At 35.3% G+C, this 23961-nt stretch overlaps 1 protein-coding gene across 8 annotated transcripts in view; it reads right to left on the bottom strand.

The window, feature by feature from the left end:
• LOC118534502 (sodium channel protein type 2 subunit alpha) overlaps positions 1-23961 on the bottom strand; it is a 139342-nt gene that overhangs the window by 51891 nt on the left and 63490 nt on the right. For all 8 annotated transcript variants that reach the window (XM_078070921.1, XM_078070922.1, XM_078070920.1 and 5 more), the window contains 10 exons: positions 19003-19093; positions 17936-18064; positions 17270-17361; positions 16122-16394; positions 13452-13515; positions 11911-12052; positions 11564-11770; positions 9854-10141; positions 4551-4898; positions 754-886 (listed from right to left, as the gene is read on the bottom strand). In XM_078070921.1, the coding sequence (XP_077927047.1) occupies positions 754-886; positions 4551-4898; positions 9854-10141; positions 11564-11770; positions 11911-12052; positions 13452-13515; positions 16122-16394; positions 17270-17361; positions 17936-18064; positions 19003-19093 (1767 nt within the window). The remainder of the gene's footprint in view (positions 1-753; positions 887-4550; positions 4899-9853; positions 10142-11563; positions 11771-11910; positions 12053-13451; positions 13516-16121; positions 16395-17269; positions 17362-17935; positions 18065-19002; positions 19094-23961) is intronic.

Raw genomic sequence — 23961 nt, 5'->3', positions numbered from 1 at the left:
CATAGGTGTTTTATATATGATGTCTCAATTCTTACAACAACCTGATGCCCAGACCTCATTATCTGCATTTTACTAATAAAAAACCCTGAAGTTTAGAGTCATAAATTAACACATTTAACAGGTAGCAGAACCAAGAATCGATCACAGATCAAGCTGTCCCCAAAGTCTTTATTTTGGCATTGTAAGATCCAGACCGCTAAACAATATGTTAACTACTCAGATATACAATCTGCAACTAAGGAAAGAGCTGATATATTGTAAAACTCTGGTCAAAAAGAGGCAAAAGTAGTTCTACAAAATTTTGAAAAATTTGCTTCAAAGGTTAATATCAAACCCTAATCCACATTTTTCATTTATATTTCTGGTTAAATCAAAGGACTTTATAAATTTTGTCTCAAGCAGTTAATAGAATTCAAATGGGTTAGCATCATCATGAAAATAAACATTTATCATTACACTCCTTTCATTGTCATGCACACAACAAGCTTCAACAGTTTAGAATTTAATCTGCAAAAGCAGTATTCCAATATATCTTGAATTTGTAGTAGCTTCCTGGAGGCTAAATGTAAAAATCTGTATGAGATAGTAGAATCTATGTGTTGTATGTGGATTTTACTTTTATCTGGTAAAAGACATAATGCTGATGTGATATAAAGTCAGGAAGAATCCTCTTTGAATTTATGGAAGTTTTTATTTTTTTTCATCATTACCGAAGCACCACCAAGTAGCTCTGCTGTAAGACTTTTGACATACCTTCCATGGTGTTGGTCAAAATACTGGCTAGACTCATTGCTCTTTGCCTTGCTGTAGGATCTTCCAGCAAATCCATGGAAACATGATAAGAACTGGACCGTCTCTTTCTTAGTTCTGTTTCAGTAGTTGTGCCCTAAAAATAAAATTTTCGATAAAATAACTATTATTCTTAAGGGTAGCAAAACCCAAAGTGTTCCCCTAAGGTACTACTTAACTAAATGTCCACCAGATGAGAACAGCTCATTAAGATGTTGCTGGAATCAGCATTCTTGGGACGTGTTTGAAAGCCCATCAGATTCTCAGCCTTCAGTGATTTTTGGGTTTGCAATGAAGATGGTGGAGCTTTTGGCTGGAGGGATCATGCCTACCATTGCATAGATAAACTTTTAGTATTTCAACCAGTCCTACTTAGAACTTCAGATTGAAACTCATTGTTCCTTGATTTACTCTCAGGTTGAGTTATTAGATCTTTATAGACACATATTCATGGTTTAATGTATGGAAAGAATTTTTAAGGTTTCTCTAAGATGCATTAGTAACAGTTCCCCTAAAATGTGAATTCAACTTGTAAAATGCTTTTGTTCATTATAAATAGGTAACATTTTCTAACATCCATCCTTAATAATAAAAGCAAATATTAGAACTAATTTATAACTGTCTTACATTTACAAAACAAATCCACAAAACAAACATCCTTGGTGCTGGAACTCTAAGTCAATAACACCAATCTGGGGAACTTTGATTTTTAACCATGATAAAATGATTTGATACTTTTCTATTCCAAAATAAACTCACCAAGATTTAACATGGGCAGAAATTTATTCCTACTTTAGGAGATCAAACAAGGAAGTTAATTATCACAGGAAGAAAGGGCAAACTCATGCATTTCAAATGCAGATCTGAGTGCTAATAATAAATAAGAAGAATTTTTAGTTCTCTGAGGATCCTCCCTATTTCTAAAAGAGTAATATGAGTCCTGTTCATCTACTTTGACTTTATTGTAGAATGAGTAATTAACATTATTTTATTAACCTGCATACTTCCAATGCAGACATATTCAAAAGCAAAGTTTCCACTCAGTTGATATGATTTAATGGTGATAAATATCCATATAGGTCACTCTAAAATTAATTTTATGGTAGAAGAGAAGCAAAATTAATGAGAAAAAAAAAAAATAAGCCCTCCCTGTTGAAACTAAAGCCCTTCAAATCAAAAGGTTGTTTCTCAGAAATTAAAATATTTGGCCTGGTCAGAGAGGCAAAGTTTTAAGAAAAGAAATAGGGTCATTTAAAGGTCATCTAGTCTCTTCTGCTCTATACAGAACTTTATGTGCAATCCTAGATCTGTCTGATCTTTAATGATAGATTTCTGATCCTCTAATGATATTACTGAGGAAATTCTTAAGTTAAATTGCTTCTATTGAATTTACATGTCGAGGATACTGTGGACTTTGGTAGGTATCATTTGCCTTTAGTGGTTTGTTTTCTATTCTCATTTCCCCCTCTGCAGTCTCTCAAAGCCTACTCCTTTGTCTGCACCTTTGGCTCAGGGCCCTGCCTCTGAGCACCTGCCTGATTGCAGAATGAACACGATGGAGTGGGAAATAAAAGGATCTCACTAAGCTTTGCTTCAAATGGGCTCCCATTTGCCTTCAGAGATGTATCCTATCCTCTCGATAGGGCAGGAGTTTTATGGTAATTACTGATAAATTCTATTTTCTGAGATACTCCTTGTATTTATGCAAAGAAGTTGTGGATTTGTTTTTGTTTGTTCAATTAACATTTATCAGGATCAGTGATGCTCATACTTTATCATGTGTAAGAATCATCAAGGAAGGAGTTTCCCAGACGTCGTTCTCTTCCGTCTTTTGGTCTGAGTAAGTCTTGATTGGCCCAGGAATCTCTATTTTTTTTCTTCTTTAAACCACTTTACTGAAGAATGACTGACATGTAAAAAGCTGTATATATTTAATATACACAATTCAGTGAGTGTACACTTGTGAACCATAACCACTATCAAGGCCAGAAACATCTCCATCACCTTCCAAAGTTTCCTCCCATCCCCTTTATTTTTGTTGTTGTTGCTGTTATGATTTGTAATGAGAACACTTAACATAAAATCTGCCATCTTAGCAAATTTTAAGGATACAATGCAGTATTGTTAGCTATAGGCATTATGCTATATAAATCTCCAGAACTTATTTATCTTGCTTAATGGAAATTTTGTACCCTTTGGCCATCAAACTCACAGAAGTAGAGAGCAGAATGGTGGTTGCCAGGGGCTGGGGGAGAGGAAAATGAGGAATCTCCATTTTTAAGAAGCATCCCAAGGAATTCTGATGTAAGTAGTTTGAGGGTGAAGTATATTTTAAGAAATACTGGGTTAAAATGAAAATGTTTGCTTCCTTAGCCATTTCTTACTTTCCATTTAAGAAAGTTAAAAAAAAAATCAATGGAAAGCAATATTACAGTATGGATAGAATGTAGGGTTAGTAGCCAGCACACTTGGGGTCAAATCTTAGTTCCACCATGCACAGGCCTCAGTTTCCTCCTCTTTAAAATGGGGATAATATTAGTACCTATCATAAAGGGTTGTTGTGAGAACTTAATGAACTAACACATGTAAAGTGTTCTGGGCAGTGCCTGGTACATAGTCAGCCATGATTATTTTAACAGAGAAGTTGATATTCCTTCTGCATTCTTCCTGGTTCCTTCACTACAAAGTTCTACTTTTTTCACAGTTTTATCTGACTCCAGGTACTTGGACATTTCTTTGGGAGAAAGTGGTGGGGAGAGGCCAAGGAAAAAAGTGATCAATGGCTATTTCTATAACCCAGGGAAGAGGTAAGAAGCTCCTGTATTAGGTAACTGAAAGCTGACTCCATATGATTTTAATGTGGCTGAAAGAGCTTCTCCAACTATAATAAATGGGCTTGTTTTAGAAAAATCATACAAAGAAGATTACAATATGATTTGGAAAACTATAAAATACAACCCAATGACATTGCTAGAATAGTTTTATGTTGGGCAATAAAATCTTATTTAATACCAAAGTTAAAAAGCACCTTATGTTTACAAAGGAAAATGTCAATAATATATCCCTGTAAGTGTCTGCTATTTAGTTGAAACTCTTTTTTATATGCTTGATTTAGAGCTTCTTTGTTTACAAAAAGAAATCATGATAGTAATATAAAAATTGAAATCTGCTCTAAAAATTGCAATACTTGACCCTACCAGGTACTTTGAGTGACTTCTTTACCACACAAAGGTACAATGGCTGGGGTCATTTGAGTGGATGCTAAAAATGTTACAGCACTCTGACCTGCAAAGAAAAAGAATGTTGCATCACAGGATTTAGATGTCTTTAGTAATAGTATCTACTTCAAGAGGAAGTATCAAATTCACCTTTTAATGGAACAGTTGAATATTTATATCTTATTCAACCTTAAGTTGAATATTTATATCATTTCTTGCATTTCATTCGATCATATTAATTAAACATTATATTTGATAAATTGTTCCTGTGCTTTCTGGCAAGTTTCATACCCTTAGGCCATTAAGGATATCCTTTTCTTCTTCCCAAAAATGATGAATACTTCTCTGTGAGAGCCAACCTATATTTTTAATTAATTTGCAGAAACATCTAAATAGAACAATTTGACAAAGTGAGTTCACAGCTGGACTGAACCAACCCCAACAAAAGACTTAACAAAATTCCTGGATATGGAAATCAAAAACACTCCTGCCTGCCCCAGCCACAGGTCCCTCCCCAGCAGCGGCAGTTTTCATTGGCCTCACCTCGGGAAGGAGCTGTCCAGCTGGAGATGTGAGGGCAGAAGGGCCCCCGACCAGCGAGACCACTCCATTACAATCCACCGCACTGTGCATCTTTCCATTCACAGGCAGAATGGGGAGTACCCTGGAGGCACGGCTAGCCTGGCTGACATTGCTGTGACGCCGCTCTCCATGTCTGTGTGGCACAAACAGAGAGTCTCTCCGGCTGTCATTGTCTTCAAAGGTGCTGTGCTCATCATCGGCAAAGTCATTCTCAGAGCCAATATCCTTTGTTCGACCTCTGAAACTGAAAAGGCTCGCCCTACTGTTGCGTCTTGGAGAGAAAAGGGAGCCACGGATGCTCAGTAAAGACTATGAATAATAAGAAAACAAAAAAAACACAGAGGAACAGAATTAAGAGCAGTCATCCCCCAAAATATGAGACTTGACTTGTTTCAGATTTGTTGACTTACCTGAGGATAAGTCATGGGACAAGCTGGAACCATGGGCTCCTGTGGTAACTGCTGGTGGTGTTCTGGCACTCTCCACCAGGTTCACCTCATCTGTTTTGCTTTCCCTTTTTCTCCCTTCCTTCATTTTTTATTTTCTGTTATTTTCTTCTATTTTACACATGCCTTAAGATAGTTGCAAGTACCCCTCAACATTATTTTGTCCCATTATTGGCACCTAGAACAGAATTTTTTGCTAGACCCTATTCTAGAAGCTAATCTCATTTAACGTGCCAATGGAAAGCAACTAAACACACACCTACATTTAGACCCTTTGAAGCCAAAAATATAGCCAGTAAGAGCTCACTAGTGACCACACCCGGATGCAGATCTCACCACAGAGGAAAATAAAATCAATCTTGCTAGTAGGTCTGTTTAATTATAGTACAATGAGCAGCTTCTCCCCTTCCCTTTGCATATTTTATAATGTCTTCATGAATAAATTAAATAAATCAAGCTGAGAGAACTGTATGATTCATTCCCTGATTTTCATTCTTCTGTCTCTCAAGAAATCTGAAAAGTACCATATTCACAAAAGCCTGTTTTCACTAAGTACTTGGTCACAATCATTACACGGATTTCTAAATGGCTACATTGTCACTGCCACCACATAGTTTTCCTTGATTCTTAAGCATAGCAGCATTGAACACAATCACTTCCTGATTATTACTAGTCTACTTTTATAACTTCACTGTAGTAAACACTTTCTTGCTTGTCCGATATCCATTCCTCCTTCTTCTTTCAACAGTACCCTGATTAACCTTGACAAATGATCCTCAGTCAAGACTATGACCCAGGCCCAGCCAATGAGTATATTCCATACCTCAGGCCATAGAAAACCATTTAAAGATGGGCAGGGGACCCGCTTCATCCATTGGCAGCCACCTTTTTCTTTTACAATTGTTGAGAAAGAGGCGCATTTTCAATTGGGGTTGTTAAGAATATTGACTATAAGTTTGAAGTTGCAGTGACACCTTGCCACTCTATTGGAGGAACCTGGGCTTGCAATATGAAGAAATACTTGGCCATGATAACATGCTTTGAGCCTCTGGACCCAGCCATGCCTAAAGCTACTCACAGATATTATTTATCTGATCTAATCAGTTCTCTCTCTCTCTTTTTTTTTAATTTAGGCTGGCTGGAGTTGGATTTCTCTTATTATTAATAGAAAGAATACTAATTTAATCATTTAAATGTTATTAGTGTGATCTTCTTTTCTCCAAAGGATTTAAAGCTAATTAAAATTATTTTGTACCTATATATATGTTTTATACTTCCTGACCAAAAGTATGCTTTTAATTTTCTTTTTGGCTAAAAAATTTTTTTTCTCAATAATGTCTATAAACATCTATAAAACATTTATAAGCTTTAAACCATCTTATGTTATGGAATCCTATTTATTATTTACAGAAAGAAGGACATTTATTTTTATTTATTTTTTTTGAAAGAAGGACATTTAAAGAGACTAATCTGCTCCCCCAAAAGATGTCCTTTTTCCTTTTCCTGTTCCCATGTTTTTTCATCTTATTACCAACTTCACTAGTAAGATTCCTTCTTTTCCTTTATTGTTTTCAAAAAAAGTAATTTTTTTTTATGTCTCTCTTAGACTACCCCATTTCTTTCACCTCCTTTCTCTCTTTTCACAAGGGACTTTGAATAAGCTATAAAATCATGAGAGTTATAGGATTTGTGACATGCTGGCTATCATCAGCTCAAAAAGGCAGGCAAGAAATGCTTGGCAATAAGAAATAAGGTAGAAACTATATCACTCTTAGTAAGAGTTTATATTTTAACTACAAGTACTCAACTTAATTAGAGCCAATACAAGGGTTGGAGGGAAATAAGTTATAAAATTGCACACACGGTTCCTCTCTGAGTTTAAAGGTGAATTCTGCCATACAAGAGCACAGCTTACATGAGACAGCTGTATGAAAAACGATTGTGCCCCATCTGTCAACATCAGCTTCTATTGCTTGCATTAATTATCTAAATCCATAACAATCAAATGTTGCACCACAAATAAAGGATGGCCAATACAAAAAATCTGCCATAAAAAAATGAATCTCTAAAAAGCAAAACTCTTGCTTTATTATAAATAGGGAGTGAACTAATAACTTAAGAAGGTCGACCATATCTAATAACTTAAGAAGGTTGACTATATCTTCAGAATAAAATATCCAGGGACACCTAGGTGGCCCAACTGATTGAGTGTCCAACTCTTGGTTTTGGCTCAGGTCATGATCTCAGGATCCTGGGATCGAGCTCTGCATCAGGCTCTGCACTCAGCACAGAGTCTGCTTGGGATTCTCTCTCCTTCTCCCTCTGCCCCTCCCCCCACTTGCACATGCTCGCTCTCTCTAAAATAAATAAATAAATCTTTTAAAAAATAAAATAAAATAAATAAATATCCAGATTGTCTTGAGACTTGATTAGAGATTGTACTCTTGACTTCCTTCTCTCCCATCTCCCACACTAACAAGTCAAACTGAAGCCTAAGAAATGTTTCATACAATCCACCTACTCTACTGAGAAAATTATAATCTTGCAGTAAAAGCCTACATTATATATATATTTTTTCAATATGAAAATAGAAATGGTTATCAACATAATTGCCTTTCCATCATGTCACCACAAAACAATAGTCTTTAATACTCTGGGGTCTTGGACTTTCAAAAAAATCTAACAATGGGCCTTTCATCACTGTACCTTAAGAACCTCTACCTTCCTTAATATTTCCTGTATTACTTCCAAGGACTTGGAAAGTGGGATTAGTATAAATTCAGGATTCTCTCTGTCTCTTTCCCCTCTACCTCCCTCTCTCTCTCTCTCTCTCTCCCCCATCCTCTTTCTCTCTCCCTCTCCATCTTCTTAGCTATTCATCTATTTACCAGATAAAAGGGAAGTTTTTCACTCTTTTAATATACAGATACCACTTAAGAAACAAATATCAATTTGAGCCAGATGTTGCATGTTGTATAAGTCAGTAATTACTTATCATGCCCAACTAGCTAGGAAACAGAGTTACAAAGAAGACAGTACTGGGGAAATGCTTTATCTGTGGGCAAAATTTGCAGAAGGAAGTAGGTCAGAACTCAACCTTTTCAGGCTTCACTATTTCACTTAGAATTAGTTCTGTTGGATTTGAATTGAAGCAAATTGAAGAGATTGTGGCACCTGGTGATCCGCAGTTTCAAATTTAGGCCATTTTATCTCTAATAACCTACCTTCCTTCTCCCCTCCCTCCCTTCTTCCTTTCCTTCTTTTACAACATGACCAATGCTGTAAAAAAGGGGATTTGATTTTTAAGGAATTCAAATTTATTAAGATTAATGTCTCCACTAATTAAATCATAATGATTGAGACAACAACATGAATGAGTGTAAAATGTAGAATTAAAAACAAATTCTATTTTAAATATAAATTCAACCCCAGTAATCCTTTAATCTATTCTATCTCATAATGTTATTTGGACTTGGAATGAATCGAATTGACCTATAAAAATTTTACACATATTAAATATGAGGTTTTGTGAGTATATATATACTACAAATTGTATGAAGAGCAAGTATAACCCTAAATATATGTATCTGTTTAGTGACATCAAATTGTAAGTTTCTTTATCAGTTTTTTAAAATATTCTTTCTAGTCAGGCTGTTAAAGTGGAAAGTTCAGGAGTTTTAGTGTCATACCAAATTTGAATACCGCTGCAGCCCTTAATAACTACATGACACTGGGCAATTATTCAACTTCACCGGGCCTAATAAATAGTGAAAATAATACTAATGTTAACATTAATTATGATAATGTAAAAAGAATACCAAGGATAAAACAAGCACTTGAGAAAGAATACAGCCCTCCCGTTCTCACATCTGTAGACTGGGGATGATGATCGTAGTACCCACTCAGGGCTGTAGTGAGGGGCTTAAATGAGTTTACACTGAAAGCTGCAATGAATCCTGTAAGTGTTAGCCATTATCATTGCTCTCAGCCTTGTTCTCATTGTTATGGCTACTAAATCATACTAAGGTTTCACTACTGGTGACATTGTCTTCTGAGAAACTCTGTATTTCTGGTAATTCTCTTGGTAATTTCAAAATTTAAGGATCCTAAATTTCAAAGTCTCAACAGCTTGTGTTGGTACATAAGCCACAGGCATCCAGTGAACATTTACTGTACCATATAATCAGGATATTCTTTCAGCACAAATCCCACATTAAACATGAGAGAGATAATCAAGTGCAATTAAACACCACTATTTATTTAGTGTCATAAATATTCCTTAGTGCATTTCCAACTAAGAATTTTGGCTACACTTCTAGAAAAATTTTGCTTCAGTTTCCTTTGAAACAAGTGTCTGAAGAATGATTCTTCCAGTAAAGTTCGTATGTGAATGGGAACAACTACACAGATGGTCTGAAAGAATACACGGTTCACTTCTAGGAACCTGCCACTCGGAAAACCCAGTCACTGGGTCCCGGCACAGTAGTGTAGCTAAAGAGGGATGGGAACCATCTGCTGATAATTTCTCAAGTGGAAAATTGCCCCAAGATGTTTGAGTCTTCCACAAAACCTCAAAACCATAAACCTTCCCAAGCTCAGTGGGGTCTATGCTCTAAAAATGCTTTCTTGGGATTTCAAAAAGTTGCAAAACTCACAAAGTCTCTGAGGTGATAAACACAACACTTGATGATCATTACAATTCTGAAAGTACTGTGCCATCCAGGGAGAAGGCGGTTTTATTTCTACCAAATTCTGGCATATCTTTAAAAAGTGGTCTGTTATGAAAACGCAATTTATGTAAGCTAATAATATCTTCACCTGATGTGGAGAAGAGAACCTCTTTTCATATGTCAACCTGCTTCCTTCTAAGGAAAAACGGAAACCTTTTCTTCTTATGCTGTCTTCTGATTCGGATTTGCGGACCGCATCTTCCTTCTCTTCTTCTCCAGACTGCTCTTTCTGCTTCTTTTTCTTCCTTCTGTTTTTCAGCTCTTTTTCACTCTTGGAGCTCAACTTTGATGCTACTGAAGAACTCTCTGAGAAAACTCCGATCCCGCCGGCACCGCTGAACTCTCTTGATTCAGCAGATGCGGCTGCAGCCGCGGCCTGGAAGCGGAGACAGCAAATGGCAGTTGCACACAAACCTTGAAAAACTCTCTCGCTGTTTACTACTTCATCTGTCTTCAATGTCATGAATACAATCTTGAAAAACAATTCTCCATCCCGGTCCATATTTCAGAAAACCGTGCATTGTCATTAAACCAATTAAAGAATTAAATTCAAAAGACATGTGGAAGATGATACGTGTGACTTTGATGCGAACTTTAAAGCTCTGGCCTCTCACTATGCTCTCTAATTATTCAACAATATGAGCAAGACATTCAAATATCATAATAAATTTTTCTATGACTTAACCACTATATGAAGAAGGAAAGAATTTAAGAATTAAAGGTTTCCTATTTTAACCTGATCCATCACACATCCACTTGACAATAATTTTTAGTGCCAATCTAAATTATTGAACTTAATTCAGCCAAGTATTTTATTTTGATAAACTTCTGCCTCTCACTTAAGTGGAGTATCTCACTAAGAAATGTACAACAAAAACATATCATAGATCATATATATTTTATATATATATTTTATATATATATTATATACATATATAATATATATATATGTATATAGGAATCCCAGATCGTGGCATCTGAATGAATTTCTAAATTATAAGAGTACAGTTTTGGGAAAGGTATAGTATCCTATCTTGTTGCTGTTACTCCAGTATATTTTATCTGACCTTTATTAAATATTTAGGATACTCAGTATTAAATGGGAATTGTAGTCAAGATCCAAGAGAAGCCAAAAATAAGCACTTGGATTAGTTAATGCCATTAAGTCAAGCAAATACAATTAGAGCAATTCTTGCCTTATTCTGAAGTCTTATCAAATCCAAATTAAATTATTTTTTATAGGGTAGGAGGCAGAGAATGTAGTGATTTACTACATTTACACACCAGGGTTTTTCTTATGCAACCTGTAAACTTGCTTTTAAATACCCTTCAAATAAAAAAATAAATATTAAATAGGTCTTTGCTTTTCCAGATTCTAGGAAATATCTTCTCAGTTTGACTCTGGTTTTCTGACCTTTCCCACCTCTACTGACACTAATGAAGAAGCAACTATAACAAATTCCTCTTCCCCAGAAAATTAAGAAAATACTTCAATTGAGGGCATACAGGTCTAAATATTTTGTGAGCCTGAGTAAATGAGTCACAAGGGAGAAAAAAAAAAGTCAATAAAGCAATTATAATTCTCGATGTTTTGATGCCATCAGCATTGACAGTAATCATCAACATAAAATAATAATCTAAAAATCTAACGGCTCCTAATACCAAACACATATGACATGTTTCAAATGTTACTTTTACCCACTGCCGATTTCGCGTGGTAAATGTCACTGACCTCACCAGTGTGGTCAGAGGACTGAGATCAACAAACACAAGAGCTCTATGCTCTTGCTAACGATACCTGAGCTTCTTCTTGTTGCTTTTTTAACTGTTCAAGCATCTGTTGAAATTCAGCTTCTTTCTGTTCAGCTTCCTCAAGAGTTGCCTGATTTTGTTCCTCATAGGCCATGGCCACCACAGCCAGGATTAAATTTATAAGGTAGAATGAGCCCAAGAAAATTACCAGCACAAAAAATATCATATATGTTTTCCCAGCAGCACGTAGTGTCTGTAAAAATGTAAGAGATATTTTATTAAATTTTATATAGACGCTAAAAGTTCACACTCCAAGTAATACAGTATCTTACAGCAATTCCCTTGATTTCAGTATTTCATGCTTCCCAGAAGAATCCTTTTATCTGTTCTCACCAATTGGTAAAGGTTTTCCCAGAAGTCTTGAGTCATGAGACGAAATAAGGACAAGAAGGCCCAACTAAAGGTGTCAAAGCTTGTATAGCCATAGTTGGGGTTTCTACCAGCCTTCACACAGATGTATCCTTCTGGACACTGGCTGTAATTAGATTAAAAGAAACAGTCAGTACTGCAAGTCTGCTGGGTGACTTCCCTGTTTTTATAGATGCCAATGTCTCCTTTATATGACAGTAGGGAAAACAGATTTCTTGTCATTATATTTATCATGTCTCCATATAAAAGCAATCATATCATGATTAATATCTCCTGGGACTTGCAGAATGAACAGAAGAATAAGTCTACAGGGAAAAAATTGATTTTCACTGAAGATATCCAGATGCAGAGTGTGTGAGTATGGCAGTAGAGAAGAGGGGTGAAGGAAGGATGGATGGCGGCACATGGAGAGGAGGGAATGTCTCTGCATAAAGATTTCATAGTTATGACTTTAATGATCAAGCCAAATCTGGCCCCAGCATTGTGCCTGACACTTCTGAGATGCATGATCTTGAGTAAGTTTCCTAACTTTGCTAATCTTCGGGCACCTCATATGTAAGAAAGGATTAATAACAGAACCTGCCTTACAAATATACAAGTGTTAAATAAGATAGTCTATGTAAAGCATTTAGTATGGTACAGACAAGGAATTAAAATTAGTCTGTTCTACTTATCACTGGGACTTGGAGGAAAAGGCAGCACAATATTTATCATATGAGCCAAATGAAAAGTCTGTTACCATTGGAAATTTTGCTACAGGTATGTCCACAATATCATCTTCCATTGAAGAACACTAAACTTCTTCTATGGTTCTAAATTCTTGCCAAACAGGGAAAGGTAATTATTTCTCTGAATTTTCATAGGCTTTAGCTCCAAGTGCAATACTTCTTAATAGCAAAGTTCACGTGTCAATCATAATAATCAAAAGCACTTATTGAATGCTGTAATAGCTACATATTCGCTAATCCATTTAATCCTCACAGCAACTCTATTATTATACCCATTTATCACTGGAGGAAACTAAGGCAAGGGGAGGGAGTGTTATTCGGTAGTCAGGCTTGAATCCATGCAAACTTCCCAGCTTGTGCTCTAATATGCTTGACATACACTCACCATGACTCAGATACCGACATTATCTCCAGAGATCTTACATTTGAAGTCATGGAGACCACATTAGCATGTATAAAATATCACACTTACAAAAGTACATGCTTATGAATTCCATTAACTTAATCTTCTAATACATATGTACTGCTTCTCTATTTTCCATTGAACTAATTTGGAAGATTAGCTGTGACCTAGTATGGAAAAATAATTGCCGCATATGAGTGTGTGAAGGAGGTGAGAATCCACACTTATTTCAGCTATTTTGAGAATCAGCGTGAAGTGGAATTTATGGAGGGCTTTGAATGAGGAGTGAGGGAGGGCTGGGTAGGTGGGAGGTGGCAAGTTATTGGGGCTGATGGAGCAGTGTGGACTGAAACTCAATACGAAACATCACTTACCCTGCATCTGAGCTGTTGCCACAAAGCAGAGCATCATTTTGCCCTTCCAAAAAATAAAAGTGACCTATTTAAAGAGTGAGGAATAGAAAGAATCATTAAAAAGGCCCTCAAAACACTTCAGCCATTGTGTTCAGGTAATAAACCTCATAATTTTTTTCAACTAAAATGAAATGGATAAAGTAATAAATATGTATATGGCTAAAATGAAAATATTTTAATAATAACTGAATACTAAACAAATATCAAAATATAAAATTTTTGATTAAACAAATGTTTAGAAAATCTGTTTTAAAAAGAATTTTTTGGGGGAAGGAATAACTATTATAACATTCTCTTATCAGCATTTATTGCAAATATAAACTCAAATTGCTTGGGATAGTTCAAAAAAAGAGTTGCCAAATTAAGGCTGTTTGGCACAAAAAGTGAGAGAAAGGGAAGCCTTGTTGCTTCAAATTGCTTCCATGCAAGTAAAATTTTACTTTATAAGTACTTTTTTGCATGGACTCAAAATAGATTCAGACATTTTTTTCCTACCAGTTTTAACTTAATTTCCTGTGAAAAGTGGGGTTAGGTTTTTCCTTTCTATGATGCTCTAAATAAGTATTGTGTTTTGGATTTTCGCTTGATTACTGTATTTCAAAGGAACAGGATAAATTTGTTTCTTTGAACATATATAATTTTCTAAGTATATCTAATTTCTATTCTTAGGGAAACCTTATATATAACTTCAATAAGTTGCAAAGATGATCTCAAAAAATATACATTCATAAACATACATATTCACATACTAAAACACACAAACATTAAAACACATACATATGCCCCATAAAAAATTATTGTAATTGTCTTTAGGACTACTTTAAAGCCTGTATTGAAGGAATCTCCTAATATATTATGCAAGGAAATCTGGGCTGTAATTTTGCAAAAAGTTTTAGATCCTTACCTCACAATATATGCCAAAAAAAATTTCTAGATTTTTAAAGATTGAAGATTTAAAAACTAAGTCTATTAATATAATACAAAGAATATATAAGTGTTTTTATGTAGGATATATAGGTGGTTCCTTTATATATACAATATCTAAGGGAATATTTTTATGATCTCCGAATCAAGAAGCATTTTCTAAACTTAGAGAAAAATGAAAACAAATTTGATGACTATATTGCCTAAATATGAAAATCACTTAAGCATCAAAAACAAGCAATAAGATGAAAAACAAGCTAAATATATTTGCCAGAAAAGGACAAAATGTTAACATGCTTGATAAATTAAAGAATTCATATGAATTCTCCAAAATTTACTATCACTTGATGAAATAATGGGTAAAAAAATCAACAGATAATTCACATTATATAAAATATATAACTTGTTATTGATACTAATAAACATAGTTTAAAAATTCTACTGCAATAATAATTAAGGAACAATACACTTTTCTTTCTACCAAAAGATTTTAAAATACGGTAATAGTCAATATTGGGGAGAGTTCAGTAAGATGACCAGTTCTGTAGGAAGTATATAGTGGTATGATCTCTCTTGAGAGAAATCTGACACTCTATCTCCATAGCCTTAATCTGGTTATACCCTTTGACACTCCCCCCCACAACCAAATTCTACTAACAGAAATTTATCTGAAGGAAATAATCAGAAATAGAGAAAATATTTATGTGCAAATATTGTTACTGTGCTGTTATTAATAAGTAGGAAACCCCATAAATAATGAATTTTTAAAAAAAACTATTTATCCAATGCATCTTAATCTCTGTTATAGAAATCTTCATAAGAATACTAACTCTTAAAACATGAATATAATTTGAGAAGGGATAAAATTTCATATGGTTCTAAAAACCATGAAGAATACCTTAGAGTAAGTGTCCCAGTAGAATATTGATAATCAAAAGACCAATGGGTGTTGGCTAGCTAATTGCACATGCAGAGGGAGGGACTTGAACATCCAAATGACAGAGAGGCTGGCTTCAATGGTAAGAAATTATACTGAAGTATATGGCATCATGAGTTTATTCTGATGTCTATTCCTAAATAAAATCAAACTATACTGATAAACAACTCTAAAACAATGACTGACACCAAAAGGATAAATTACAATAACAGAGGTTAGGTTTGAGTTTACACTTTCCCATCATCAATAAGTGAATGGCTGGATTGGGGTTGCTTAACTTTCTGATGAGTACACAAATGTAGATTTCCATCTTGGTGAATGATTTCTCTATTTCCAGATATATCATATGCACTCAATACATATAATGAGTCAACCAAATAAGGCCAAGTTATTTTTCCACAGTCTTCTTAACAACGCAATTCAGCATAATACACCGAATAGTTCAAACTACTGATTTATTTACTACATGACTGAAAACTCCTTCCTGATCAATGCTTACCAAATACCAAATAAAATGGTATTGCTTTCAACACTGGTTTAGGAAAAGATAACACATTTTCAAATGATAACTTTTATCATACTGATTGATAGATAGAAAGGAGTAAAATATCATTATCATATCATAAATATCATTTGACTTCTGTATCATTTGTGTTATCTTAAATTGGTTAAATCATTTAGTTCACATTAAAATTGAGACAATTTCCACTATACGTATTTTTTTTAACTAAAGGACTAAACAACTTAATGGTTAAAAGAGTATATCTTACTTTTATCCTCAATATATTCATCCCAGTTAAACATGCTCACTGTCCTATTGAAAGTGGTACCGTTCCCATCCAATGAGTTATTAAAGAAGGAAGTGATGTTTATTTCAAAGGAAGAATTATCAGGGGGCCATTGCAAACATTTATTCCGCAGGTTGCCCATAAACAGCTGTAGTCCTATTAGTGCAAACACGCTCAGACAGAACACAGTCAGAATCATTACATCAGAGAGCTTCTTCACCGACTGGATCAGGGCCCCCACAATGGTCTTCAGGCCTACGAATAAAATCAGAGGGAGGAATGTCAATATACTATGAACAGCTACATTATCGACAAAAACATCATGAGCTTGTCCTGGAAAATAAAGATGTCATGCAGAATGCCAACAATATTAGTTTAATGTTTGTGATTGAATAACATTTTCATGAAAAGCCCGTAGCTGGTGAAAATGAATGAAAGCAGAACTTGTATGTTTGTTAGAAAACTGTGAATGGAAATGAACCAAAAGTGTATTTCCAAATACTCCTTAGAGCAAAAGAAATGATTTTGTTATTCATGCTTAAACATCAACCTTGTGTAAATATTTTGCTTTTATTTGCAGATGTCTTACTCCCTAACCTCTTACTGATTTTAGAAAAATCTATGTGAATAGAGTAGTAACAAATCTTGGAGTCAATGGATTATGAGGTTATATATTTGTGAATTCTGCAAGCTTGAATACGGGTTAAAAAAGGAAGACATCTGAAAACTGAGCTCCATGCAGCACTCATGCTATCTCTTGCTCCTTCATTTATCTGCAGATAAGAACATCACCAGTTTTCGACCTAAATGGCCAAATTTGCATCAGTCTGAACGCCTCACAGTTTAGCTTCTATGCGGAAAGCTTGATGTTACAGGATGCAAACCATGTAGCCTGTTACTGCAAATGCCTCATGCAAAGACCTGTTAAACTCAAAGGCTGATTTAGAACAGTTTTAAAGAAAGCAAGAAGTAAAAGCAAAGAATCAAACCCATCCAAAATATGATGTCCTGATTCTTGCTTTTTTACATATTTCTTTGCGAAGTGTGACAAGCAAAAGGCTTATGCACAAAAACTGTAATTGTAGCCCCAATGCAGTAAAGTCAGCCTCGGTGTTTAACCTAGCTCTCACCTGGAATGACTGAAATTGTTTTCAGTGCTCGGAGAACTCTGAATGTTCTCAACGCTGAGACATTGCCCAGGTCCACAAACTCTGTCACATATCTGTAATAGGGAGTTCACACACAACACAATAACAAAACACAAGAAACAGTTGGAGATATAAGGGGCCTACCACCTTATACCAGTTTCTTCTTACCTGGAATTACAGAAATAGTTTTCAAAGCTCTCAAGACTCTGAAAGTTCGAAGAGCTGAAACATTGCCTAGGTTTACAAATTCTGTTACATACCTGTAGAATTAAATCAGAGTTATTCAGAATTTAGGGAAATCTAAGTCTATGTTGGTCTTTCATCAAGACCTTTTCAACTTCAATGAGCGTTGCCATCAGATTTCCCAATTAAGAGAAAAATGGCATTGTCTTCAACCATCGTCTAGATACTTGGGAAACTTTATTTTACTACTTTACAGTGCTAATTGAATCCAAAATTATACAATTTACTATTAGATTCCTAATTTCTCCAAAGTGCATCATTTGATTAGAAGAAAAGTATTCTAAGCTCACATGATAACTAAGGAAAATGCTTGATCTGTCAAGGGAAGCCACTGAGGAGAAATACAGCATAGGCTCCCACCAGTGATTTATTATTCCAGGATGGAAAACGTATGAAGATACTTACGCAAAAGTAATGACTGTGAAATCCAACCAATTCCATGGATCCCGCAGGAATGTGAAATCTTCTAAACAAAAGCCCCTTGCAAGTATTTTTATAAGCGATTCAAAAGTATAAATTCCTGTAAAGGTGTACCTGAGAGGAAATAGCCAAGTCCACATTAAAGATCTAGTAGGTAATTGACATGTAGATGTCTTAAAGGAAACTTAACAAACAAAAATTAGAAGCTTCCATATGGGACTGTACTAGTCTCCCTATGATGTAAGCTTAGGAAGAGTTTAAGGCAAAAGAAACATTACATTCTGAAAGACATTCTCATTGACTGTAAGTAAATAAGTACTGTATTTGCTACATTAACTAACGAAGGCCCAAATAATATGGTTCTATGTGATGATATTACCTGAAATACACTGGCTGTCAGTCTGATTTAAGCAAAATAGGTATTAACCTCCAAATTAATGAAGCATTGTGTTTAATAAAATATGTATCATTAAGAGCCATGAAATATCTAATAAAACAGAAAGGTGATAGCCGGGGCACTTGGGTGGCTCAGTTGGTTAAGCTCTTGATTTCGGCTCAGGTCATGATCTCAGAGTTGTGAGATCGAGCCCCTCATCAGGCTCTGTGCTCAGGGGGAAGTCTGCTTGAGGATTCTCTCTCCCTCTGCCCCTCCCCACTCTCTTCTGCTCTCTAAAATAAATAAATACATCTTAAAAAAAAAAAATAAGGTGATAGCCATGAGAAAAAGAACATACAAACTAGGTGTAACTTTTATCATTGCATATTAGTAATCACTGATAATATTCAAAAGAGTTTGAGACTCACAAGGAAGATTAAGGGCTACAAATATTGGCAGTCAAACAAGTGCAGTAATTTGAGCTAATGAATGAGCCACTGCAAGCTTTGTCCTACGGGAAATTAGTCATTGAAATGATCCTGAGTCATTGTTTAAACTTTTCTGGTTTAGAGTAGCTAGTATGATCTGCTAAAGAAAGTGATAGGGTCTCAAGATAGTAAATTTGGAAATATAAGGGGTGACAATATTGAAAAATATCTTTTTATTTTCTACTTACTCCACATTTTTTGTCCAGTCTGGAGGGTTACTCATGGTCATAAATACACAGTTGGTGAGAATAGTGCACATAATGAGCACATTGAATAAAGTAGAAGAGTATTGTCAAGGAAGACAAAATTCAATGAAAAAATCTCACTCTTATGCCCCACCATGCCTTTACACCATGAAGCTTAGAATTTTTATGCCTTTATTATTTTATTCTTGAGTTCATCTTTTCCATTTCTGTAATTCAACAACCACATATTTAGGCCATCTCAGGCCAAGCCCTCAACTTTTTTGAGGCCATTTGAGGTGTTTCTTAGTAATTAAATATAAAGAGATGGGTTCATTGGTAAATAATTTATCAATTTAAGTTTTTTAAATGACAGATTTAATTTTGAAGGCAATAGATTCTAGAATGACTTAGGTGTAGAAGTACCCATGATAAGCATCAGAGAATGCACAGCTTTGGAATTCTTCAAACACAGCACTTCCTCCTTGAAAGCCTTGATTACCCTTCCGCGGGGATTGTCTCCATGTTCGTTACAGGTTCCTTTGTCCATTTCCAACCCACAGGGAGCTTCGCGTGATTTACATTTGGCTTTGCACCATGCCTTGTATACAAAGACCTCTCTCTGTCTTTCAGTGGCTCACAGGTTGAAGTCCCAATGTGTGGGTTCCACCTGAGAATGTTTCTCAGTCCTCCCCTCCCATCCAGAGGAAGGGTCTTGGATTTCCATAGATCCAGACCATGCCTGCTTCCTGTCAATCCATGTATAGGACACTGTACTGTATCCGCTTTTTCTGTGCCCGTCATCTGACATGATTCTTTGGAACCCATGAAGGTACTGGTTATATGTAGTACTTGTATCCTAGGTAAATATGGTGATGAAAATACCTCTCCTCTAAATTATAACGGTAATGGGTTTTGATTTTGGAATGGGTCCTGTTATTAGTGAGAGATGTGGGTGTGGTTTTTTTTTAATGCTTTAAAAATAACAGTTCTTATCTAAGCTTGTTCAGCTAACTTCATACAATCAGTTACTTAGCAAATCCATACGGGGTCTTATTTTGGCAAGGGAGGCTTTATAAAATTGAGATGGTCTGTCTCCACCTCTTCAGGCCCAGTTTGAGCCACCTAATAATCTTAATTTCTGGCAAAACTATAACGGTCATTTTTTTCGTCGCAGTGAATGATACCTCATCTGAGAGGTTCTAATACCTAAAGAGTTTATCCTTCAAAGTAAAAATGACTTTGTACCATAAAATAACCCCAAAGTCAATCCAGGGTCTTTATTTTCTTCTTTTTTGGTCTTTTTTTTTTTTTTTTTTAACCTGGTTTCGTAATTACTTTAGCCACTTCGGTTCCTTCAAACAACTTTTCCATGGTGGGGGGGGCGGTGCGGGGTCTATACTTCTTACATTGCGATCATTGTCTCAGTGAAGTTATTTTGTCTTAAAAGATTCATGGTAACACAAAATGTATTTTACTGCTACAACTGAAATGTATTTATAATAAAATGCCTTTTTAATAAAAAAATAAAATATGATAAATGACAGATTTACCTCAACAACTGAACTGCAAGTTCAGCATGTCTATAAACTATGATAAAAATTCAACAAAAGAATAATTCCATTCTAAGGATCATTCTGGAAGAATGTTTTTAATATGATCCTTTCTGCGTGGAGTGTATAATATACAGTAACTGCTCATAAAATTTTGAATAGTAAGAAAAGATGGCTGGTATTAGTGATGGCACTTCTTGGGTTTGTGACTGTGGCCAAATTACTTATTAATGTACCTAAGACTTGGTTCAATTCACTATAAAAGTGAGAAAAAATAACGATTTCACAGGATTGCTGTGAGGATCAAATTAGTTAAAATACACAAAAAGCTCCTATACTTAATGTGCCTGGTAAAGAATCGATGCTCAATAAATTGCCTTCCTAACTTCCTGAATCATAGAGAACATTCCTTATAACAAACATTTGGTTTGGGTCACGGTACCCATTTTGCCTTTGTAGACACAGCCAATGTCCTTCATTTTCCTTTATATTGAAAAAACAACAACAAAAACTGATAAAATATTCGGTAGTCACATAATTAAAATGACTTTCATAGTTAAGAAAAAGCACAAGAAAGATTCAGTTGCAATTATGTAAAACGACAACCTTTATCAATGTAAACTTAGACACAATGATAAAAATCCCAGAAATTGAGTAGACGCTGTTCATAACCCTTCTTAGTCTTAATTTTTATTGTAAGTTTTCACATTACTTGCACATAACAAAATAGTAACATGATTTTAAGTACAGTAAAATAGGACAGTGAGTAGCCAATGTTGCATTAATCTATAATGGAAGTTTCTGTGCACCTACAACTGCCGTTAGTCAAAGCCATAATTCATTTTTCGTTTTTACTAGCAGTGATATAAGGCACTTGCTTAATTCTCAGCTTGTTCAAATGCATCCACATAAAAAAAAAAAAAAAGTCCTAAGTGAATGACGTGGATCAGCCATGTGAGGGCACTAGAACCTAGAGAACACTTTAAGAAAAACACCATTTCAAAGAAGAAACACCTATTTTTCCTTAATTGCTAGAAATAAACAAAAAGTAAGATAAAATGTAAGATGATTTGCTATTAGTATATAAAACTAGATCTTCTGTGTCTGCTAGTTTGCTAGGTCCTACAGGACAAAACAACTCTTTTTGGTAGATTGACACCATTCTAAATTCATGGTTCTGAACATGGCCAATACTCTACACAGCCCCGTATTTCTCATTTAACTCCATCTCCTACCCTCTGCAAAGACAATTTCAAACATTCTCCAGTCTCCTCTGACCTCTAATCCTCTTCCTCCTTCCTTCCCCACCTGAAGCTGATGTCCTTATTTCCTACTTCCCTGAGAGAATAGATAGCATCAGACTGCCAGATCTCTATTTCCCACCCCCAAGCTGATAAACTTCTCTGGAGACTTCTGGACCTACCCTTTCTTCCTTCCTTCCTGTTTCAATGGGGAAAGTCTTCAATGCCCCCACTCATACTCCGGACACCTTCTTTCCAGAATACTTCAGAAATCTCTTACCTCATTTTTCTTTTATCTTTATTATCTCCCATCCTATTGGGAGGTTCCTATCAATATAAACTTGCTTAAGCCTCTCTTGTCTTGGGAGAAGGCACACTTTCTTATAATCCCGAATCCTCTTAAAGTACTTACAGCCCTAACTTTTCTCCATTTCACAGCCAAACTTCTTGAAAGAGCCGTTTATCTTTTCTCTCCCTCATGTATCCAGCACATCCTCAGCTTACTAGCTTTTCTTTCTAAAGATGTCAGACTCTTCATATTTTGTCATTAAACAAAAGGGCAATTTTGTTCTTATTTGACTTGCTCTCTCAGTAGTATTCAGCAAGGAAAATTCTTCCCTCTTTCATTAAGTTTTCTTCCCTTCCCTTTATTGAAATCCTAATTCTCTAACCAGAGGATGCAACAATTTCTTTGCATCCTTTGAAATGTTGCAATTCCCTTTGGAAAAGGAGATAGGCTATCTCAGCCATTTTCCCCCTCTCCTGCTATATTCATCCTAGTTAGAGTTCATCAACAAACATAGGTTCACATGTCATTTATGTACCCACCATCTCAACTACTTCTCTCCAAGTTAGACGCCTCTTCTGAACTCTACACAGTGAAGTGTTCAAATGGCATCTGTACTACGTATCTCACTGATACTTCAAAATCATTTAAAAGATTTTGAGTACTAAAACTGAAGTAAAAATCTTTTCATCTTACCCTCCCCTTCCCCCCACCCATACTGCTCCTTTGACATCTCTGTATCTTATAAAATGTCCCATGATCTAGCCAGGAACCTAGAAGCAATCCTGGATTTTTCTCTCTCCCTAAACCTCTACATCCAATTTAGCACCAAATACTGTCAATTCTATCTGCTGTCACTGGATTCAGTGCACTTTTACATCCCCACATCACTACATAGTCCAGTGCCACCAAGTATAACTTAGATTATTGCAGTTTCCTCCAAACTGGTTTTTCTGAATCCATGTTTAGTTCTTTTCAATACATTCTGCATACTGTGCTAAAATGACCTGTGTAAATGTAATTCAGATGATTTCAATAGTTTTCCACTATTCTTAGAATAATGATCAAATGTCTAGATTCCAGAAGGTCTGACCCGTCTACTCCTCTAGTTTTGCATTCTTTAGTTGTTGTTTTTTTTCTTTACTCTTAATTGCACTCTCCCATGATACTGTAATTGTTTTAGGTCATCTAATGAAATATTCTCTTGCTCAAATAAGGGTCTTTGTAAATGCCACCTCTTCTCCCTGGAAATGCTCTCTACTACACTATAGCCAACTCATACTCGTTCTTTAGTACTTATTTTGAAAAAGATTTCTAGTAGAAAGTTATTTACCATAGTATCTCACCTGTTTAGGTCTACCAGCTATATATCCCCATAGCATCTTATATTATTCTTCCAATGACTAATTTTAATGCCAATCTTTTCTTCTACTAGACTGTCAACTTCGTGGGGGCAGACACCATGTCTGCAGTGTTCACCACTAAATCCTGGCCATTTTGCACAGTCAGTTGACTATTGAATGAAATAAATTTTGCAACTCATTTATTACTAAATGGAATAACATGTTTCCTTTTTAATGATTTTTGATGATGTATTGATATGATATGGTCTAAAAATACAGCATGAAATTTGTCTTCATGTATACTGAGTACACAAGTTTCTACACTTTGTTTTTTGAAAGAGTGTGCAGAAGGCAAACATAGGTGGAAATTAATAGCCTCCTGGGATTTTGTCACATAATGATCTGAGCCATGGTTTATGGCCCTTAAAAAATATTTACTCTTTATAATGGTAGATTTTAATTGTATGTAATGAAGTAAAATATAAATTTCAATATTATTAAACAATAGAAAGAGTGATTATTGTCCCATAAGTCACAATTAA

Source organism: Halichoerus grypus, chromosome 4 (genome assembly GCF_964656455.1).
Source record: "Halichoerus grypus chromosome 4, mHalGry1.hap1.1, whole genome shotgun sequence".
Lineage (NCBI taxonomy): Eukaryota > Metazoa > Chordata > Mammalia > Carnivora > Phocidae > Halichoerus > Halichoerus grypus.
This window is presented reverse-complemented; position numbering and strand designations above follow the sequence as displayed.